We start from the raw sequence: 19,047 nt of genomic DNA on the forward strand, positions 1-19,047 counted from the left end.
GATACTGTGCAGGGGGCCTGCCCTTCCCTCAGCTATTTTCTCCCAGCATGGTAGAAAGAGGGAATGTGCACATGCACCAGACACCTCAAAGAACAAGAGTTAAAGGTTAAGTGCAGCACTATTTTCATCTTCGGTCTTCTGGGCAGTTCCACTAAAGATCCCCTTACCTTGGACGTGGGGGGGCCTCAGGTGAACAAGGAGTGCAGCGCAGCTCTGCCAACTGCTGAACCCCTTCTCACATTCACGTCTACTGAACACTTGACAGTGTCTGAAGACGATCATGTCATTGCTCAACAGATGTCCTCCAAGTGGATCGCTCTCCAAATTGCTCGATGCTTCTGGCACTCTTGTTGAATGTGCTCTAAGTTCCAAAGAACATAGTAGTTTCTGTCAGCTGTTACCCCAATGGATAGCAGAGACTATTCACTTGGAAGCTGTTTATATGGACACCAGCTTTCCTTTTGAACCACTGAAGCAGCACACAAATAGAACTAAAGGTTTCAGGCAATCTCTGCCGATCTAGATAAAATGAAGAACTCTCATATACAAGAAAGTATTTTTTCCTCCCTCCAATTTTAGAGGTAAGGGATGGAAAGAACACTGGGAGGACCATGTCCTGAGAAAGTGATATCTAGATACCATCTTTTTGTAGCAACACAAACTAGGTCTCAAAATGACACTAGTCTGAAACTTAATGAATAGATCAGTTCTCAAAGCTGCCAGTTCTCCCATTCTCCTGGCCACTAAGAATGTGACCTACAAAGACAAATCACAAACTATAACTCACTCAAACGGGGCTAGCATAGGCTGGAATAGGATTGCTGTGATACTATAGGTGATCTTTGAGAAAACAAATTAATCCTTTCAAGAATGAATGCTGGATGCTACAACAGAATCCTGTCTTGGCCTCAAAAGCTTTGCAGGGGAAGGACTCCCCCTAGAATTTAATAAACAGAAGCCCCTGATAGTTCTCCTGCACAAGCACAGTCCTAATATGGGACTATCCAGAAGACTGAAAATGAATTCAGGGATACTAAAAAAATCCTGGATCCAAATACTGCTATGCTGTTCAGATCCAGGATTATTCAGAAATCCTAGAATTTTTCAGGTCCAATAGATTCAAACAAAAATACCAGTAAAAATATCAGCCCAATCCTGGGGCTGGCTTGGCTTCACTTGCAGCAAGGTTTAAACTTGAGTTGCAGAAGGCAATACAGAGCTGCACCAGCAAGGAGCTCTCAAAACCCCAATGACCCAGCTGATCTTGGGCTGGCTCTCAGCTCCCCACCGGGTTCTGTGGTGATTTCTGTGGTCCCTTTAAAGTTTAAAACAACTACATAAGCCCACCTAACAGTTGAAAGGTGGGAGCAACCTGCACCTGCCTCTCTGCTGTTTTAAGATCTTCCTGAAATTCCTATGATTTTCTTCATGGTTCTCCTGAGAAAACCTGGATACATTTGGAAAGCTAAAATATATTCCCAAAATACCAATAAGCTATTTTTCTAGTTTATTTCCAGTGTGGATAGATCTGAAAGCACACCTAGTCTTATCTTTTTATGAGTTAAAATGTTTGCTCAGCATCATAGCTCTTTATCATCCTACTCTAGTGGCCCTAAGACCTTCAAAACAAAGATACTAAAACCACAGGATTCACCAAGGACAAAGCAGCTTCTAATCTCCAGGAAATCCAGGCAACAGCCATATCCCCCTTTGTAGGTTAACATCTCTTCTGCAGAAATATGAAATTCCTTTTGCAAGAACAGTACCAGCCCCTCTTCCAGGCTCTACTTTGCTTAAACTGCCTGTAAACTACTTCTAAACAAAATTTTGAAAAGGATCAATATATAAAGATTCTTTAAATTAAAAACTAAGAGTTTGGTTTAGGCTTTTATTTCTTTTTGAAAGAAGCCTGAACTGGCATCTAGAATCAAAATTTTCAAAAAGTCTTTACAAAGACATATACAAAATGTACAGGAAAGTTTTGCCCAAAATGGAAAACAATATAAAGTAGGCAGAGAGAGAGCGTCAAGTCACATTAACACTTCCAACTGCTCAACAGGACAGGAGTGGTTTTTAAGACTACACAAACCTCTGAACACAGAACACATTGATTTACACTATATACAAGAATGCATAAAGATGCAGCACCCCTCTTTATCATGTTCTTCCAACACAAAGCTGGATTGCTTCACTTTCTGTGAGCCACAGAAGCAACATGCTGGAAGGAAAGGGAAACCTGGAATGGAAATGGTTAACCCCAAGTCATAACTGAAACACTGCTGTGCTTCCGAGGCCATAAGGTTTATAACAGTCAATTCAGTTGAATGGAGAAATGCTGTGTTCCTCATAAGTTTCAATGATGATAGATATTATTCCATTTCAGTGAATCGGGCGAACATAGCTTTCCGTACAGCATCTTTGTAGGAGTCTGCAGTGGAGACACCATAAGAACTACCCTTTGCTCCTAGCCCAGCCCCTCTCATTCTCACTTGAGCCTGCAAAGGAAGCCAGACCTTTATTAGCTTGAAAAAAGCAACAAAACATTATACTATGATTAAAATATACAGCCCATGTCACAGATCCTAAATCAGAGGAAGAAAATTATTTAACTTCAACATTAACAGTGCAACTGCAAGCAATTACGTCCTTTTAAATCTGTTTTTTGAGGAGTTGGTTTTGGTACCCCACTTTGGACTACCTTAAGGACTCCTAAAGTGGCTTACGATCGTCTACTCTTCCTCTTCCCACAGCAGACACACTGTGAGTTAAGTGAGGCTGAGAGAACTCTAAGAACTATGACTGGACCAGGGTCACCCAGCTGACTGCATGTGGAGAAACGGGAAACCCAGTTCTCTAGATTAGAGGCCACTGCTCTTAACCATGACATCAAATCCATTTACTCCAATGGGCTTAGATGGTGTGAATGTTTAGGATTACACTGTAAACTACTAAAGACAGAATAAGCACTGAACTATTTCCCAAATACCCTATATACTCGCGTATAAGCCTAGCTTTTCAGTACCTTTTTCACACTAAAAAAGCCCTCCTCGGCTTATATGCGGGTATATACGATAATTGAAATAAAAGCCTGCTCCAGCCAGCCGATCAAATGTGTACTGCAAGCTGAGGGACTCTGATCTTTTTTTCCTTTTGCCTTCAATGGCAAAATGGATGGCAATGCTGGCTGGGAGAGCCTGTGATGATGGAGCATTTCCCACCCTCGACTTATATGTGAGTCAATAAGTTTGTCCAGATTTTTTGGTGAAATTAGGTTTATATGCGGATCAGTTTATATGTGAGTATATATGGTAAACACTCCCAAGAGTTTCTTTATATAAAACAGTGCTCAGAATTGTGTATCATAACACATCCTACTACTCAGATACTAGTGAGTTGAAGAACAGGCCTATGTCTTTTTTTCAAATACATTTCTATGAAAAGCTGTGTGTACCTGTGGAAATTTACAATTGATGCCTACTACTGAGACTGCAAACAGCCACATGCAGATGAATCTTGAAAACAATTCTACAAATTCTCACAGGATATTAAGACTGCCAGATTTTAACAGCAGCCTCAAAAGAGACAACATATTTCAGCTATTACTTTTTAAAAAAAGACTGAAAGGTCTTCCTTGCTGTTAAGTAGAAGAAATATTTAAAACTGAAACACATTCAGATCTTTCTCCAATAAGTAACCTTAACTCATTCTTACCTCAATAGGAGCAGTGATGCCTTGGCATTTCCTTCCTAATCCTGAGCCTTCCCTCCACCCCATGGCCTGAAGCATTTTGTTGCCAATATTGCTATGGTCAATACCATCTTTAGTGGGCTGCTCATAATTCCTACAGAAAAGTAGCACAGTTAAGGCAAGAACAGAATTTCCCAAATTTCCCTAACTTTAATTACATCTTTAAAGTACATACACAGTGCCAGCATCAAACACTTTTTTCCGCTTTGGCTCTGGTGGTTCTGGAATGCCATACTTCTCACGGCGTTCAGCTGCTCTGTCTCTGTATTTCATCTGAAATTAAATCAAGTCCATTAGCCTTTTGTCACTGTCAACCCTGACACAGCAATACATGACCTAACAAAACACAAGTATGCAACTACTAGTCAAGCAAGGCACAGTACAATGTGCATATAGAGTCCCATTCTAATGCTTCTGGGGTCAGGGTTTTTTATGCCAAGACTTTCAGGCGCTGAGTGTGTGCGCGTGCATTGGGGGACGGGGGGACACAACCAGATACAACAGAAAATATTGATTTTAATTGCCACAGCACACAAGTGACACTTCTTAATATTTGAATGCAATCTAGTTAGCTCATCAGATTTACCATATTTGCCAGCATATAAGACAACTGGGCATATAAGACGACCCCCCAACATTTCCACTCAAAATATAGTTTGTTACATTACGGTACTATTGGCAGCTATGTCTATCCCAACTGAAGTGCACCCGGCGTATAGGACGACCCCCCCACTTGGAGGCATGTTTTTCAGGGGGGGAAAGTAGTCTTATACGCCAGCAAATATTGTATTTATTGTAGGGTGCGTGTGTAGTGTAACCAGAAGATCCTATGATTGTAGGATTCTCTGGCAGCCCGGCAGGAGACATTCAGAAGTGGTTTTGCCATTACCTGCCTCCATATGGTGTCCCTAGTTTTCCTTGGAAGTCTCCTATCCAAATACCAGCTTAGTTTCTGAGATCTGACAACCAATTTATACTACACTATTGCTCAGGGGATGTAGACCTCTTATTTTGTGGAGTTTTGCTACTAACCTCTCTCTCACGCATTTCCAAAGCTTCAAGTTCTTGTTCTGACAATCTAGATCGTCTGTAGATGTCCATGTTTTGCTTTACAGGAAAAATATTACATTGTACAATAAATAAACTGAGCAAATTCCATTTTAGATAACAAAAATAGAGACCAATAGTTGTTGCTACTTCAGACGAACATAGCTACTCACTTGAAGCTACCATTTTAGATAGTTAGCAACCTATTTCCTTATATCTGATGAAGAGAGCATTGACTCTTAAAAACTTATGCCCCTAAAAACTGGTCTGTAAGGTACTACTTGACTCTAAAGCAGTGGTCCCCAACCTTTTTGAGGCTGGAGCCCGGCAGGGCAACTGCCCGGCTGCGCATGTGCGGCCGCACGATTTCGGCCGCGCATGCACAATGCGCGGGCACGGCCCTGATTCCCTCTCCCGCCCCTCCCGCAGTAAGAAGCTTCCCGGGCCGCAAGCTTGCGGCCTGGGAAGTTTTTTACTGCAGGGGGGGCGGGGAGAGGGAGCCGCGGCCCAGCGCCAAGGCGTTCGCGGTCCGGCAGCGGGCCGCGGGTTGGGGACCACTGCTCTAAAGTACTACTCTGCACACCAACACAGCTACCCTCTGAAATTAACATATTCTATTTGTTTGAGACAAGACTGGCATGTAGCATTTTTAAAAACCTTATTTCAGGTTTTTCAAATCCTTGCAGGGCCTAAACGCAACATAAGCTCCTTGAGTTACACTACAGTATAATACTGTAAACTAACAATCACTTAAAACCATTGAACTGAATGGTTTTTACAAAGACAATGAGATTAATTCCAACTGAGCTGCACCTACTGTATAAGATTAGGATATCTTCTAATTCGACATTCTTCTGCTACACAGAAACCCCCAAACTTTTTCAATATACAGGCACCTTTAATATTCCGGCACAATATGGTGGGCTACAGTAAAAAAATGGCTGCCTTAGGAGATGGACCCAGCCACAAAATGGTTGCCACAGCTTACCATCAATCACACATTGAAGATCCTTGTGCTGTGGTGACAGCTGCCACCAAAGCAGTGTTTTAAAAATCTGCACAGGCAATTAAATCTCCAATGACCAATCAGAAGCCTTATTAGGCAAATATCCTACCTGGACCTACCCACTTTCAAAAAGTGAGCACCAGGAAACGCGTCAGAGGGCAATATGGTGCCCATTGGCACGAAATTAGAGATTCCTATTCTAACATGTTCCTTATGTTCCCTTTGCTTTTACAGTCAAAATACATTTATTTTCAGCTCTATATCACACCAGATTCTGAATCATTATGTAGAAACTGAACAACCAGGCTACCTTGTGTAAATCAGAGAGCTGCTGGTGTCTTACTAAAGCTTCTTTATTTGGAAATTGCCTTCTACATAACAAACAAGCCAATTTTTTCCAATCTGTTAACTTTTCTTCCTCACTCTCCAGTCTTTCCAGGAAATCCTCTTCATTATCACTGTCTCCACTATAAGCAGCCACCAATCCACGCTGGAAGAAAAGCAATGCCAAGGATGAGTATGGTTATGAAGCACAATATTTACAAGTGACAACATCAAGTAGACAAAATGCTCCTTGACAAATAAAAGCAAACAGCCTCAAAGAACTGCTAACGCAGTATCATACCTGTGTGAAATGAATACATTTATATGTATTCTACATTTAATATCAGGACCAGAACCCTTCCCAATGTTCCCCAGAAAAATGAAGAACATTACCACAATTCAACTAGTAAGCAGGAGAAAAGAATCCACCAAGAGAAAGGGTAAAAGCTTCACCAAGTAAGGCTCTTCAGAATGTCTGATAGACAAGTGTGTCATTTTGCACCTCCAGAGAGAAGGGGCCAAATCACATCCCTATTTCTGGTATCTCTCTGCCCCAGACACTCAGGTTAGACTAACCATTAAAAGAAAAGATATGATGCCCACACCCAAAGAAGTCCCAGTGAACACTTATTTCTCAAGGGTACTAATTTACCAATATGCAACATACTGACAATAAACTGGGGGTGGTGGGGTGGGCAGGGCAAGGAAGAGAGTCCACACAGGCTACTTTATACTTACTTTGAGAGGGTTATCATCTTCTCCGTTCTTTATCACTTCTGTCATTATCTGCTGTCTCTCAGACAAGGTGCCCTGGAATATGGAAACACTCATGAGCCCAGAGGTTGCACATTCAGGATCTTCTCTTGCGTGTTGAACTTTACTAATGAACCTACCTTTTTCTCAAACAGAGCAAAACCAGCATCTGCTGCTGCAGACTCTCGTCTTTCTTCCTCCCTCACATTCAGAGGCTGGAAACTATTCTTAAAATTCTCCTTCTGTTTGTTTAGGCTCTTAGCCCAACGTTCCATATCTTTAGCAATCTGAACAGGAAAAAAAAACTGAAATCTGCTATTTTTCTACATAGTATTATAGCTATCTTCTATGATTATGATTATATAACAGTGGAATTGTAATATCTGCAAACAATTCAATTTAATCTCTTTTCATTTGTTACTAACATGTGAATGCTAATTAAGTCATGAAATGCTTGACACTGAAAATCTCTAGTTGGCTCTTAATGCTTGGCCATTTGCAGGCTGACTTGCAGTATACCTGAGCTCCAGAGTTAGGGATACTCGACTCAGTTATGCAGTAAACATTCACAGACTTCGCAACCCCCTGATTTTCTAGTATGTCCCATTTCCCTTGACACCTTCACATGGTATTAAGTATTTAAACTATCGAGATATCCAATTGCAAAATATATACAATGTTTAAAAGTTGCTGCTTTAATGTCACCTGTTGGGCTGTTTTGCTCTTCGGTTTCTCTTTCTTTTCTTTCCCTTCTTTGGCTGAAGGTGCATTTTGTTGGTATGCTGTTCCTTCTGCAGCAGGTAGGTAAGTCTCTTTCTCGCCATCCCAGTAAAGATATTGCTGTGTTACTGCATTGTAGTAGTACTAAAAGAAATAAAGATTTCATAAGCAGCCAACAAGCAAGAAAGCTAGCACTGCTTTAGTAAACTGGGGGAATTACAATCCATGTATATAGTGACTAAAATTAGTTCACAATATTGTGTGCAATTTCACAATCTGTGGCAAACAGCATCTCTAAGAATGTTTAATCTAACAGGGCAAGTAGATGTCAGAGGCTTCTTAATCAAAGAGCTACATGCCTCAGACCACACAAACCTACCCAAGTGCCAATATATTAAACTGTTAGTCCATCTACACCAGTATTATTTGGCCCTGTCCAAAACCTTTCCCAAGTACAGGAGGTAGACGCTGACAAGTCCATTTCCTAGGAGTCCTTAAAGACTCAACACAGAGTCTGTGAGACCTAAAGTATTTTTCATTTAGGACAGCCAGAAGATTGTAAAATAACTATATTTCATGTAAAATCCAGGCAAGAGCTAATAATCTATGCTATTCTTTCAATGCCTCTCCCTCCTCACAATTTCCTTCCACCTTTTCCTTTTATTGTCTCTTAAAACATCTCCCCTCCTCCCAGACAATCAAGTTATTGCAGAAGTCTCTTTGATGACCCAAGTTTTCTTTTATTTTTAAGTTCCCACAGCCAAGAGAATTCTGTTTACCTGGGAGTTTGGATCATAATAGAGCCCTGTCACAGGATCATAATAGAAACCTGATGATTCATCATATTGATATGTAGAAGTGTCTGGGATGGCTGTAAAATGACAGTGTGTGCTATTACCAAGGTACTCATTATTGCATAAGAATTAACAATTAATAAAATATCAGGGATCAGAGCAGTGAAAGTCATTAGAGCAGTTGTTCTCAGTTCAACTTCAACTTGCTGGATGCATATACTTGGCTTGGTTTAAAGCACCCAGCAAAACCTCAGCAACCTTTGAGTCTGGAAAACATACAGCAGGTAATCAAAAAATGCTGTTTTCTGTGAGGCTAAGAGAGTACTGGCTTACTCATATAAGATTATAGTGGTAAGTATTCTATAGCCTGTTCCTTCTAAGGCCACTTCTCCAAGATGAGAGTTAGCTATTATGTAAATGTTCAACTAGAATGAAAAAGCTGTTTTTTCCCACAAGTGGCTTTCTTCTTAAGGATATATGCCCCACCCCACCAGTCTTTATGTATTCCTAATGAATGACATGTGATTTAAAAAATAAGTAGAGGATAAAGTAGCTTACCATATTTGGTCCCAGGGACTACTCCAGTTGGAGATGTCGATGGCACTTGGGAACTAGTGCTTGGCTGTGCTGCTGACTGCGCCTGGGGGTGGGGGAATTAGTGTTTGCAGAGTAGCTAAGTTTTGTGCATTGTATACTTGCATAGTGGTTTTAGTAAGACACATTCACACACACAAATGTACAACAATACATGCATGTCCAAAAAGTAACCCCTCCTGAAGAATCCTGCATCCCAATGTTTCCTATTAGGCTGCAATTAATAGGTTCAGGCACTGCCTGTCTTGCACTGCAAGCTAAATATCTGCCTAATGTTGTCATACAGAATCATTACAGAAATCACTGCCCCAAGACTACCTGGTTGAGAGGGAGCGGTATAAATATAAAAATATAAAAATAAATAAGACAAAAAAAGAATCAGAATTCATATGAAAGAAGAAAAATATTGCTAAATATTTAAATTATGTGAAATTCTATACTAATCCAAACTCTCTCTGCATGTAGCACTGAAACAGAAGACATCCTATATTTACCGTGGATTCAGGTGAGTTAGTCTGTTGATTATACAGCTGAGGACTCTGGGAAACAACAGCTGCTGTAGTTGTCGCTGGAACTGATGTACCTGCCAAGAAGTGGACTGTTCAAGAAGTGGAATTCAAGGAGGAAAAGGCAATGATGAACTACAACTCAATTTGCTGACTTGCATTTGAAATCTACACCCCCATCCCTGGAAGCAAGTTATGTTCACAAACATTCCAATTACACAACCCAAATAGTTCTACCACCTGTCTAGTGATGCTGTGAATCTGGTCTCTTCTATATTGTGATGGTTTATCATTTTTGAACCCTGAGTTGTTTCTAGTCTGCTACACGAAGACACTAATTTATACCAGCAAGAAGAAGCAATGGCTGTCAATGGCTCTAAAGTCAAGCTGGTTCAATTTTGTGGAATTTATACAACACTGACAAAGAGAAGAATACCTGCTTTATACAGCGACAGCTGTTACCTGATATGGTGGCTGTTTCTGCATCCAATGTCCCTGCTTGATTCTGATAGAATTGCTGATAATCCTGTGGGATTATATAAGGAATTAGACAATAAAATGAGTTATGTTTTGTATGGCATCAAGACCCTTGGAATACATATGTATCTCTTTATCATGCCAACATTTATCTTACCTGAGCATATTGGGAATAACCATCCTGTCCTAGCTGAAGGTAGTTGAAGTCAACTGAGTTGCCTTCTCCACTCTGAGGCTACAAATTGAAAGCCATAAGCATCAAACACAGCAAACAGACTGTTCAAAACAATTAGACTACTTAAATCACTGTTAAAGACCTTTCCTTCCTTTCACTAGTAATCTATTTTAAAGATGCTCTACCTGGGTAGATGACCACTGGGCTGCTGCAATAGCTGTACTAGCCACAGAGAAAGCACTGACACGATTACCATCCGGAAGAAGCAAATCCCTGAAACAAATAACAAAAACACCAAATATGTTTTCACCCCTGGATATGGCTACTAGAGACGTGCATTTAGGTATATCCAAGCTAAAACACAGACACAGACACAAAATCCCTTTTTGGTAGTTTTAAAGCCAAATACAGATTAGAGAATCTGACTGGCTATCAGTATAGTTGATCCTGAACACAGCTGAATCCCCCCCCCCCCCGGTATATTGTACTATTCTGAAGAGCTGGTTGTGGAGAGCTTTAAAGGGCAGCAGAGAGTCTTTCAAGTTCTATCTCCTTGAGGGCACTTTCCTGCCTTTTGCTGATTTCCATGGCAACCGGAGGGAGGGGGAAGAGGCATCTCTGCTGCCCAATAGCAACAATGCCTCAGGGGAAACTAGAGCCAATCATTACAATGCTAATGCAAATGATATTGCATTGCAAGTTTGCAACTTGCAAGGTTGTTGGCTTCAAATATGAAGTCCAATTTAGTAACTATCTTTCCCAGGAAACAGGAGGGAGGGTGGGGAAGGAGCAGTAATTTGGCAAATCAGGTTAGGAGGAATGCTGCTATTTAGCCAATCAGGGTTTTTTTTTTAATTCTTATGTGCATGGTGTATAAAACAAGTGTCTGACTGAGCTAGACTTAAATGCCAAGAGAGGCTTGGAGACATCTCTCTGGTTTAGCTGAACTTTTAAAAAGTTTTCTTATACTGTTAGCTGTTCTTTGGGCTTGGTAGGTGATAGGATTTTGAATATTGGGGGGGGAGGCTTTGGTTTTATCCTCAGATTTTAGTTCCTTCTGTTTTGTGTGACTTACGTTTATTTTTGTGAAGTTTTGTTGTTTTGGGGTGATAGATTGTGGGGGGGGGGCAAAGATTGTTACCTTCTGCTTTGGTTATTTGGAGTTGGTTTAAAACTTTTACGAACATTAATTTTTGGTTCTTCTCGGGCTGGGGCTTGCTTTTAAAATTTTTAAGTATCTATTATTTTACTTGATTTTTCTCTCTTCTTTGCTGTTTTCTTCATTTTCTTTTTTAGGGAGGGAGTTGGGGGGGTTAAGGTTTTGCTGCTTGTTTCCTCTGCTTCCCCCTTTTTTGGTCTGTTGTGTGCATGTAAAGGGGTTTTTTTTGTTCAGGTCCTCTTTGCTTTCTCTTCTATCAAATCATTTTCTTTGCCTTTTTCCTGCTGCTGGGCACTATTGCACTGACTCTGCTATTCTTGCAACCTCCTCCCTTCTGATTCTGTGCTTGACATAAGTCCTGCTGAACTACCATTTGTCACAATGGCACTGGGTTCTGCTGTTGGGCACCTTGCAAAAATGCTCCTGCCATCATTTTCTACTTCAGAGATTCTCCAATTTGACCTTAGATTTTGGCAGTTACACTGATTCTGCCGAGCCAGTTCTCCGGTTTTACTTATTTATTCATAGATTGATTTATATACCACCCCCCTCAGACTCACCGTCTTGGGGCAGTGAACAAGAGTTTAAATTTACATTGACATTAAAACAGTAAGATTACATTCATAATACACATATCTACAAACATTAAAAGTAGTAAATTAAAAACAGCTGTCAGCATCAGTAATTAATTATTTGCAATGATAGTTAAGAGGGCTAAGCATAGATGCCAAACAGGAGGTAAGAGTCGGAGGAGGAGGGACAGGAGGAAGGCATAGTTGTTTGTTACAGTATGGTTTCCTAACTGGCCTCAGCCATAAGCCTGGTGGAAGACCTCCATCTTGCAGGTCCTGTGGAGCTTGGCAAGTTCCATCAGAGCACTGACCTCTCTTGGGAGCTTGTTCCACCAGGCAGGAGCCAGGGCTGAGAAGACCCTGGCTCTGGTTAAGGCCAGAACAGAGTATCTGCTAAGGGTCCCCCACTCCACAACAGCAAAGCAAAGCTAGCCTCACCCAAAGCCAATGCCTTTTTAGCCCTGACTCCAGCCTGGTGGAACCACCTCCCAGGTGAGATCAGGGCCCTGTGGGACATAAAGTTCTGCAGGCCCTGTAAGACCAAGTTGTTCCACAAGACCTATGATTGAGGCCCATATACCACCAATGGAATTGGCTTCCCTGCATAGATAGGCACACTGAACGAGCGCAAATAGATTCTTCAAAAGACCACTCCAACTTAGACACACCTTGCCTAAGCACTTACCCCCCTCCCCAATCTGATGGAATGAAATGCCCCCATGTTGCTTAATGTTTTAACAATTTTAGCTAATTTTAACTTAATTTAATGAATTGTACAATCTGAAATTACTAAAAAGTTTTTAATGTATTTTCTTGATGCAAACTGCTCTGAGCCCCTGGGAAGGGCGGTGTATAAATTTAATAAATACTGCAGAGATTCTCTGGGACATTCTGCTGAGCTTGTATTGTCATGCTATTTTATCCCATAGAAAGAATGGAGGATTGAGCATCTCCTTTGATTGCCCTCAAAAGGGGAGTCCTGGTTCAATCTTTTTGAAACTTGGGAGTTTCTTTGAAGAGAGGCTCCAGCAACTACACTGCCCCAAATATACCCCAGAATAGATTTATCATTGACTCTTAATAGTCCCCTGTAGGGTATAATGGACTCCCCAAAATGTGATTACCAAATATTACCAAATCTGTATACCATACTGGTACTGTGATGCCAAAATATCTGTAAATATCAGTATTTTGTGGGTCCAATACACCCAAATTGGGGGGGGGGGGGTCATTCACACACTGGGTGGTGAAGATTTCCTTTCATAAGGCTTTCCACAGGAATGAGCACTGTTCAACGAATTATAATGTTTTAAGTTCTATACCACCAATGAATTTGTGAAACTAATACAGAAGCAAAAGAAACAATATGTAACTCACTTCCTGGCACTCTTTGCAAAATCCACACCAATAGTTTTGCCATCTATTTTTAGAGGTGGCTGAAGACTCTGCAAAATCTGCAACAGCTGAGAAGCATCCTAAAAATATCAAATGATCAAAATATTAACTTTTAATCAAAGTGGTAAGTGTGTGCCTCCTTTGCCTGTATTTACAGGCTTGTGTTCACTTCCACAGAAGGAATTCATAACCACATTTAACAATGCTTGATGACTGAGTTTGCAATCATATTTAAAGTAGTGCACTGATGGTTGCATTAATACTCAACAGTATGTAAACCATGTGCTACAACAGTCAGATACTGGAACGGACTGAAATGAACTGTAATATTTGTAGACAGTCGATCTTTCTCCAAATGCAATAAAAAACCTAAAAAAGAGAAATAAAGTGCATCCTTACCATTGCAGAAGATAGCTGCACAAAAGCAAAGCCTCTATTCTGCTGCGTCTGTTTGTCTTTGATAAGTCGGATATTATTTACTGCTAAAGATGCATAGGGTGAAAGAGCGGTCATGATTGATTCCACTACTGTGTGAGGAGCTATATTGCGGAGAATAAGAGCTGGAGGGAAAAAACAACAAATGGTTACAACCACTGCCAATCTTTGCTAAGTACAGATCACAAAAACACTTGGATATTAATATGAATATCTGAAAACAGCTACAGTACTTTTGCTAAAAAACAATATATTCACTCTTTCGTAACTTATCTCAATATACCTTGCGTAGATGTCGTATGACTTGAATTTTTACTAGAACGTTCCTTATGTGTGCAAGTGAAACTGGGGCGAGTGTAAGCTTTGCATCCAGATTGGAAAACTGAAAAAAGGGGAACAAATGCAATGCTGACATATTGGATGGGGAGACTGTGCTGAGATCACAAGTGCCCTTATCCAGAAGAGCCTCAGGGTTAAACACAGCTGTCATGAGACATTAGAGCAGCTTGGATTTTGATTTTCACCTTGTAAACAGAAACACTCAATTACTGCTCTCTAAGTAATTTTGAAGACTTCTGCAAGACTTTCAGGACTCCTCGCCATACCCCACGATTCAAAAGAATCACTGAGAAACACGACTCACTGTCACAATAGTAATCCACAGACTGAACAGTCTCTGGTCCTCCAGGTGGCACCTCCTGTTCTGAATCTTCATTGTAAAAGAGAGAAACTTGCATTTATTACACAGCAGGGTTATATGATGTTAACAGATCTCTACAGGTCCATAAAATGAGTACCTGCCAGTTACAAAAATTAAGGACAGCTGAGTTTATACTAAATTGTACTGCTATTTCAACTTACCAAACTTATCTGCTCCACACCGAAAACATTTTAATCGCCTCCTGAAGTTGTAAAGGCAGCACTGGAATATAAAACCAATGTATCTCATTTTATTGTACTATACTATTTTTAGTACAATTTATTATTAAAATAAATAAATGGTATCACCCTAAGTCAGCTGCAGCCTGACAGCAAACTAGCGATCCCCAACCTGTGGGCCGCAGACCACATGTGGTCCTTCGACTAATTGGAGGTGGGCCCCGAAGGACGCCTTCTCTCCCCCCCCCCGCCCTTTACAACACACTTTATTGTTGTGGCGTGTCTGTTATCTTATTTCGAAGGGATGTTTAAACATTACCATAGTGATCAGAGAGCGCTAGGGCAGTGGTTGAGAGTAGAGGAGTAAACTACCACCCCACCGGGCCTCAGTAAAAGGCGTTGAGTGGTCCCCGGTGATAAAAAGGTTGGGGACCACTGCAGCAAACCACACACACAAACACTAAAGAACACACATGATCTGTATAAATTACTTTCAAACAAAATAATTATCATCCAGCACATTTCTAAATGTCCAAAGCCAAGGTTTGCTCTGACATCAGTCATCTTAAAAGCACACAGGGTGTATCATCTAGGACAGGGGTAGTCAAACTGCGGCCCTCCAGATGTCCATGGACTACAATTCCCAGGAGCCCCTGCCAGCATTCGCTGGCAGGGGCTCCTGGGAATTGTAGTCCATGGACATCTGGAGGGCCGCAGTTTGACTACCCCTGATCTAGGAGTATGCAAATGTGATGGTGTCCATCTGCCATTGAGCCATTTTATGAACTCTACACGAAATTTCTATGGAACAGTGTGCGGCGTTATGTATTTTTGAAAGATTTGAGTATTAGGTACTGTATTTACAGATGTATGCTGTAAAACGAGCGTCAAAGAATTGAGGCTTTTGAACTCTGGTGCTGGAGAAGACTCTTGCGAGTCCCTTGGACTGCAAGGCGAACAAACCAGTCAGTCCTAGAGGAGATCAGCCCTGACTGCTCTTTAGAAAGCCAGATCCTGAAGATGAAACTCAAATATTTTGGCCACCTCATGAGAAGGAAGGACTCCCTGGAGAAGAGCCTAATGCTGGGAGAGATCGAGGGCAAAAGAAGAAGGGGACGACAGAGAATGAGGTGGATGGATGGAGTCACTGAAGCAGTAGGTGCAAACTTAAATGGACTCCGGGGAATGGTAGAGGACAGGAAGGCCTGGAGGATCATTGTCCATGGGGTCGCGATGGGTCGGACACGACTTCGCACATAACAACAACAATGCTGTAAAACTCTTGAGTAATCAATCACACTGGACTTCAAAGGAGAAAAACGAACACCAATTCTGTTAACTTGCCAGAAAGGAGATTCCTCCAACTAAGAAGAACTTGTGCACCGGGTACGCAAGTTACAAAAGCATGTATGAGTGCAGCCAAATCAGCACAACTGATCTTATCATCATGTTGCACTATTTTAAAAAATAAGGCTGATCACAAGTTTTGAACTTAGCACCCACTGATCTATCAATATTACATGGTCAGCTTTAACAAAGACTGAAAACAGATGTATCATTCATGAATATTTTTATTTTTACCACATATAATCTTCAATGGAAGTATATTAAACTTCTAACAGCAGTGGCAAGAAAAAATGATGTTATTACACTGCTCAGACATCTTGGATAAGCAGTTCTTCAGAGATACTGTCTGTTCTGGCTCTAAGTATTTACAGTTGAAAGTATCAAGATGTGAGTTGCTTCTTCAGAAAAGGCCACCTTTAGGTGAAAGTTTGCCCATTCAACTTTGAAGAAAAATTAAGTAAATCTTAAAAGAACAGATCTTTAATTAAGAAGATTCACTATGAGGCCCAAGTACACTTTTACTTGGGTCTATATTCTTTACATTGTATCATATAACTGGGTGGTTCTCAATACAGGCTGCGAAGATAGAAGAGTCACAGGTTGTCCTAGCCAGACGCTCAGTATTTCTGAATATGCTACATACATGTTACACCATTGCACCAGCTCTACATAAAACTCAAAATCACAATGGCTTTCTACTGTCATGTTACAAAACAATGCTGCAACACCTGTCAGTCAACAACTTGGTCCGAAGGAGAAAGAAGCCCTACCCATGGCAACCTGAGTTATATATTTTCCCTAGGACTGCTCTGAAGGGAGTACAAACAGCAGGAAGTGTTGCAGCCAGGTCACAAGGAGGTTGGTGAAGAGTATAAAACTGAACTGATCCTTACCATAATAATTGTGAAATGGTATCATAGCCTAATCCTTTGGCCCACAAGGGCTGCCACTCCAGCAATGAGGGCCAATGGCAGGTCTTCCTGCCATTCTACCATTCTTCTCCTGGGAGTAAGAGCCAGCAGCAGGTAAGCCAGGGAGAAGGGAAGGAGTCCTCTGCTGCCCCAGACTGAGTGAGGGAAGGGGAGGCACAGAGCCAAGGCCACACACCAGCCATGGTCTGCTGCTCTCCAGCCTTAATTTTTTATATATTGATTGATTTGATTTCTACGCCGCCCTTCCATATGGCTCAGGGCGGTTTACATACAACATCATGGGGGGGGGGGGATACATGGAACGAATTAACACATAACAGTCAAATACAACAACAATAATCTAACAGTGGTTCTAAATAACACAATTTCAGTGATCTTAAAGAACAATATAACAGGAAGTTATCTAAAGCCCTTAGACAGGGGTGGGATAAGGGGGGGAGGCCCAATACACCACAGCAAGGCCTGGCTGCCTGCTACACCTTCCTGCCCCACCATCCCTGAACAGCAGTGGTGAAGTGCTTGCTGGACTTTCCTGCCCCACACTCCCAAGATGGTAGGGGGAAGAGCTCGATCCCCTGTGGCAAGGCCCACTACTCTGCTGTGCCTTCCTTTCCCATCTTCCTTCTTTCTAACTTTTTTCTCCCTTCCCTTTTTGTTTTTTTCTAACCTCTTCCCTCTCTCCCTCCCTTTGTTCTGTCTACCTTCCTTTCTCCTTTCCTTCTACCTGTTTTCTCCATAGAAACTGATGCTTGGAGGTCAGCAGTTATTCCAGGCCCCCACTTGAATGCTGGCAAACCAGCTGGCTGCATATGGAGGAGTGGGGGATCAAACACAGCTCTTGAGATTTGAGCCTTTTAATATTTAACCATTGCACCATTCTGGATATGACAATCAAGTGGGAACAGGGGGAGAAGAGCCAGCGCCCAAGAAGATCACAGTGCAAGTGTGTATCTGAGCACTCATTGTATTCCTGGGTGCAATGGGCTTTGCCTCTAGTTTTAGAATAAGAGCCAAGTAGCCATCACTAGTAGTCTGTTTTCCATGTCCAATACATTAACTGATGAAATGGGTTATTTCTCCAGTACAGACAAGGTTTCTCTTCTCACTAAAAATAGAAGTCCAGCATCCCTTCCTCCAGACAGTTCTGTTTCAATGGCAACAACTGTTGCTATTATTTGTGTTGCATACTGTTTTGAATGTTAACTGAATACTGTTTTAGCATCTAATCCAGCACAAAATCCTTATCTTTACACAGCCCGCGGCGCCGCGGACTGAATAAAGCCGTAAGGGCTTAGGGGGAGGAGTTAGGGCGGGCTCTGTCTGGGATGAGGAAGGGTGCTGATTGGCCCCTTCCTCCGGACAGACCATCGGCTGGGCCAATTCCCACCCTCCTGACAAGGAAGCAACTGCGAGGCGTGCGAAGCACGGCTATCAGTTGCTTCCTTGTTGGCGGCCTAACGCATCAGGAGGCGCGAAGCGCCTCTCGCCGCGTCAGTCTGCCGGCCAAGGGAGCCCCCAGCAGTCGCGCAGAGCGCGTCTGCCGGGGGCTCCCTTGCCTAGCGCCCGCTGTATTTATTTTACAACGGGCTTGATTACTAGTAATGAATATATTTAGCTATATATAGCCACACTGTAGCTACGAGGCCTGCAGCTTCACAAAATCTACTGTCTTACCTTGTTACAAAGCCAGTCTTCAAATTTGGGCCTGGGATTGCTGTAGTGCATGGCAATTTGTTTCCCCTGAATCACCAATTTTTTCTGCAAAAAAAGCACATTTAGTTATTCCAGTATCACAGTACAGGTGTCCATTTTCCCATGGCAGAGCACACTTCGGAGGATTCAGTGCTCATGAATTAAATGGACAACATATGGGGAGGACGTAGAGGACCAACCACCGCCACCTACACTCTGCCCATCCAGTCCTGCAGGAGGACATGGGCAGCAAGAAAATGGGATGTGCAGTAAAAGTAAACGGTATCAGGGAATGTTGATCAAGCTGCCAGAACTAAGCGCTGACATGGAACCAGGAAGCGTCTCAAAGGAGACCAAACTGTAATGGCACAGCAACACAAAGCTTTTAAAGTTTTGTTAAGTGACTGCTTCACTTCTGCCCCAACTTCAACACCCTACACCTAAAACTTCAAACATATGGACTTCTCAGCTGCTTTCTTCATGTGCCCCTTTG

The 19,047-nt window shown here is 41.9% G+C and overlaps 1 protein-coding gene across 4 annotated transcripts in view; it reads right to left on the reverse strand.

The window, feature by feature from the left end:
* Nucleotides 1–1,874: 1,874 nt before the first annotated feature.
* The window catches only part of RBM5 (RNA binding motif protein 5), a 24,674-nt gene continuing 7,501 nt past the window's right edge, over nt 1,875–19,047 (reverse strand). For 3 of the 4 annotated variants that reach the window (XM_077326026.1, XM_077326025.1, XM_077326028.1), the window contains 20 exons: nt 18,537–18,620; nt 14,566–14,626; nt 14,348–14,413; nt 13,988–14,086; nt 13,669–13,829; nt 13,252–13,349; nt 10,329–10,416; nt 10,126–10,203; nt 9,954–10,017; nt 9,480–9,568; nt 8,950–9,031; nt 8,377–8,468; nt 7,583–7,741; nt 7,018–7,164; nt 6,863–6,934; nt 6,111–6,290; nt 4,780–4,854; nt 3,923–4,020; nt 3,712–3,841; nt 1,875–2,495 (listed from right to left, as the gene is read on the reverse strand). In XM_077326026.1, the coding sequence (XP_077182141.1) occupies nt 2,370–2,495; nt 3,712–3,841; nt 3,923–4,020; nt 4,780–4,854; nt 6,111–6,290; nt 6,863–6,934; nt 7,018–7,164; nt 7,583–7,741; nt 8,377–8,468; nt 8,950–9,031; nt 9,480–9,568; nt 9,954–10,017; nt 10,126–10,203; nt 10,329–10,416; nt 13,252–13,349; nt 13,669–13,829; nt 13,988–14,086; nt 14,348–14,413; nt 14,566–14,626; nt 18,537–18,620 (2,049 nt within the window). In that variant the 3' untranslated portion in view covers nt 1,875–2,369. The remainder of the gene's footprint in view (nt 2,496–3,711; nt 3,842–3,922; nt 4,021–4,779; nt 4,855–6,110; nt 6,291–6,862; nt 6,935–7,017; nt 7,165–7,582; nt 7,742–8,376; nt 8,469–8,949; nt 9,032–9,479; nt 9,569–9,953; nt 10,018–10,125; nt 10,204–10,328; nt 10,417–13,251; nt 13,350–13,668; nt 13,830–13,987; nt 14,087–14,347; nt 14,414–14,565; nt 14,627–18,536; nt 18,621–19,047) is intronic. The other variant, XM_077326027.1, reaches the window with a different exon arrangement.

The sequence above is a fragment of the Paroedura picta genome, chromosome 3, assembly GCF_049243985.1.
Source record: "Paroedura picta isolate Pp20150507F chromosome 3, Ppicta_v3.0, whole genome shotgun sequence".
NCBI lineage: Eukaryota > Metazoa > Chordata > Lepidosauria > Squamata > Gekkonidae > Paroedura > Paroedura picta.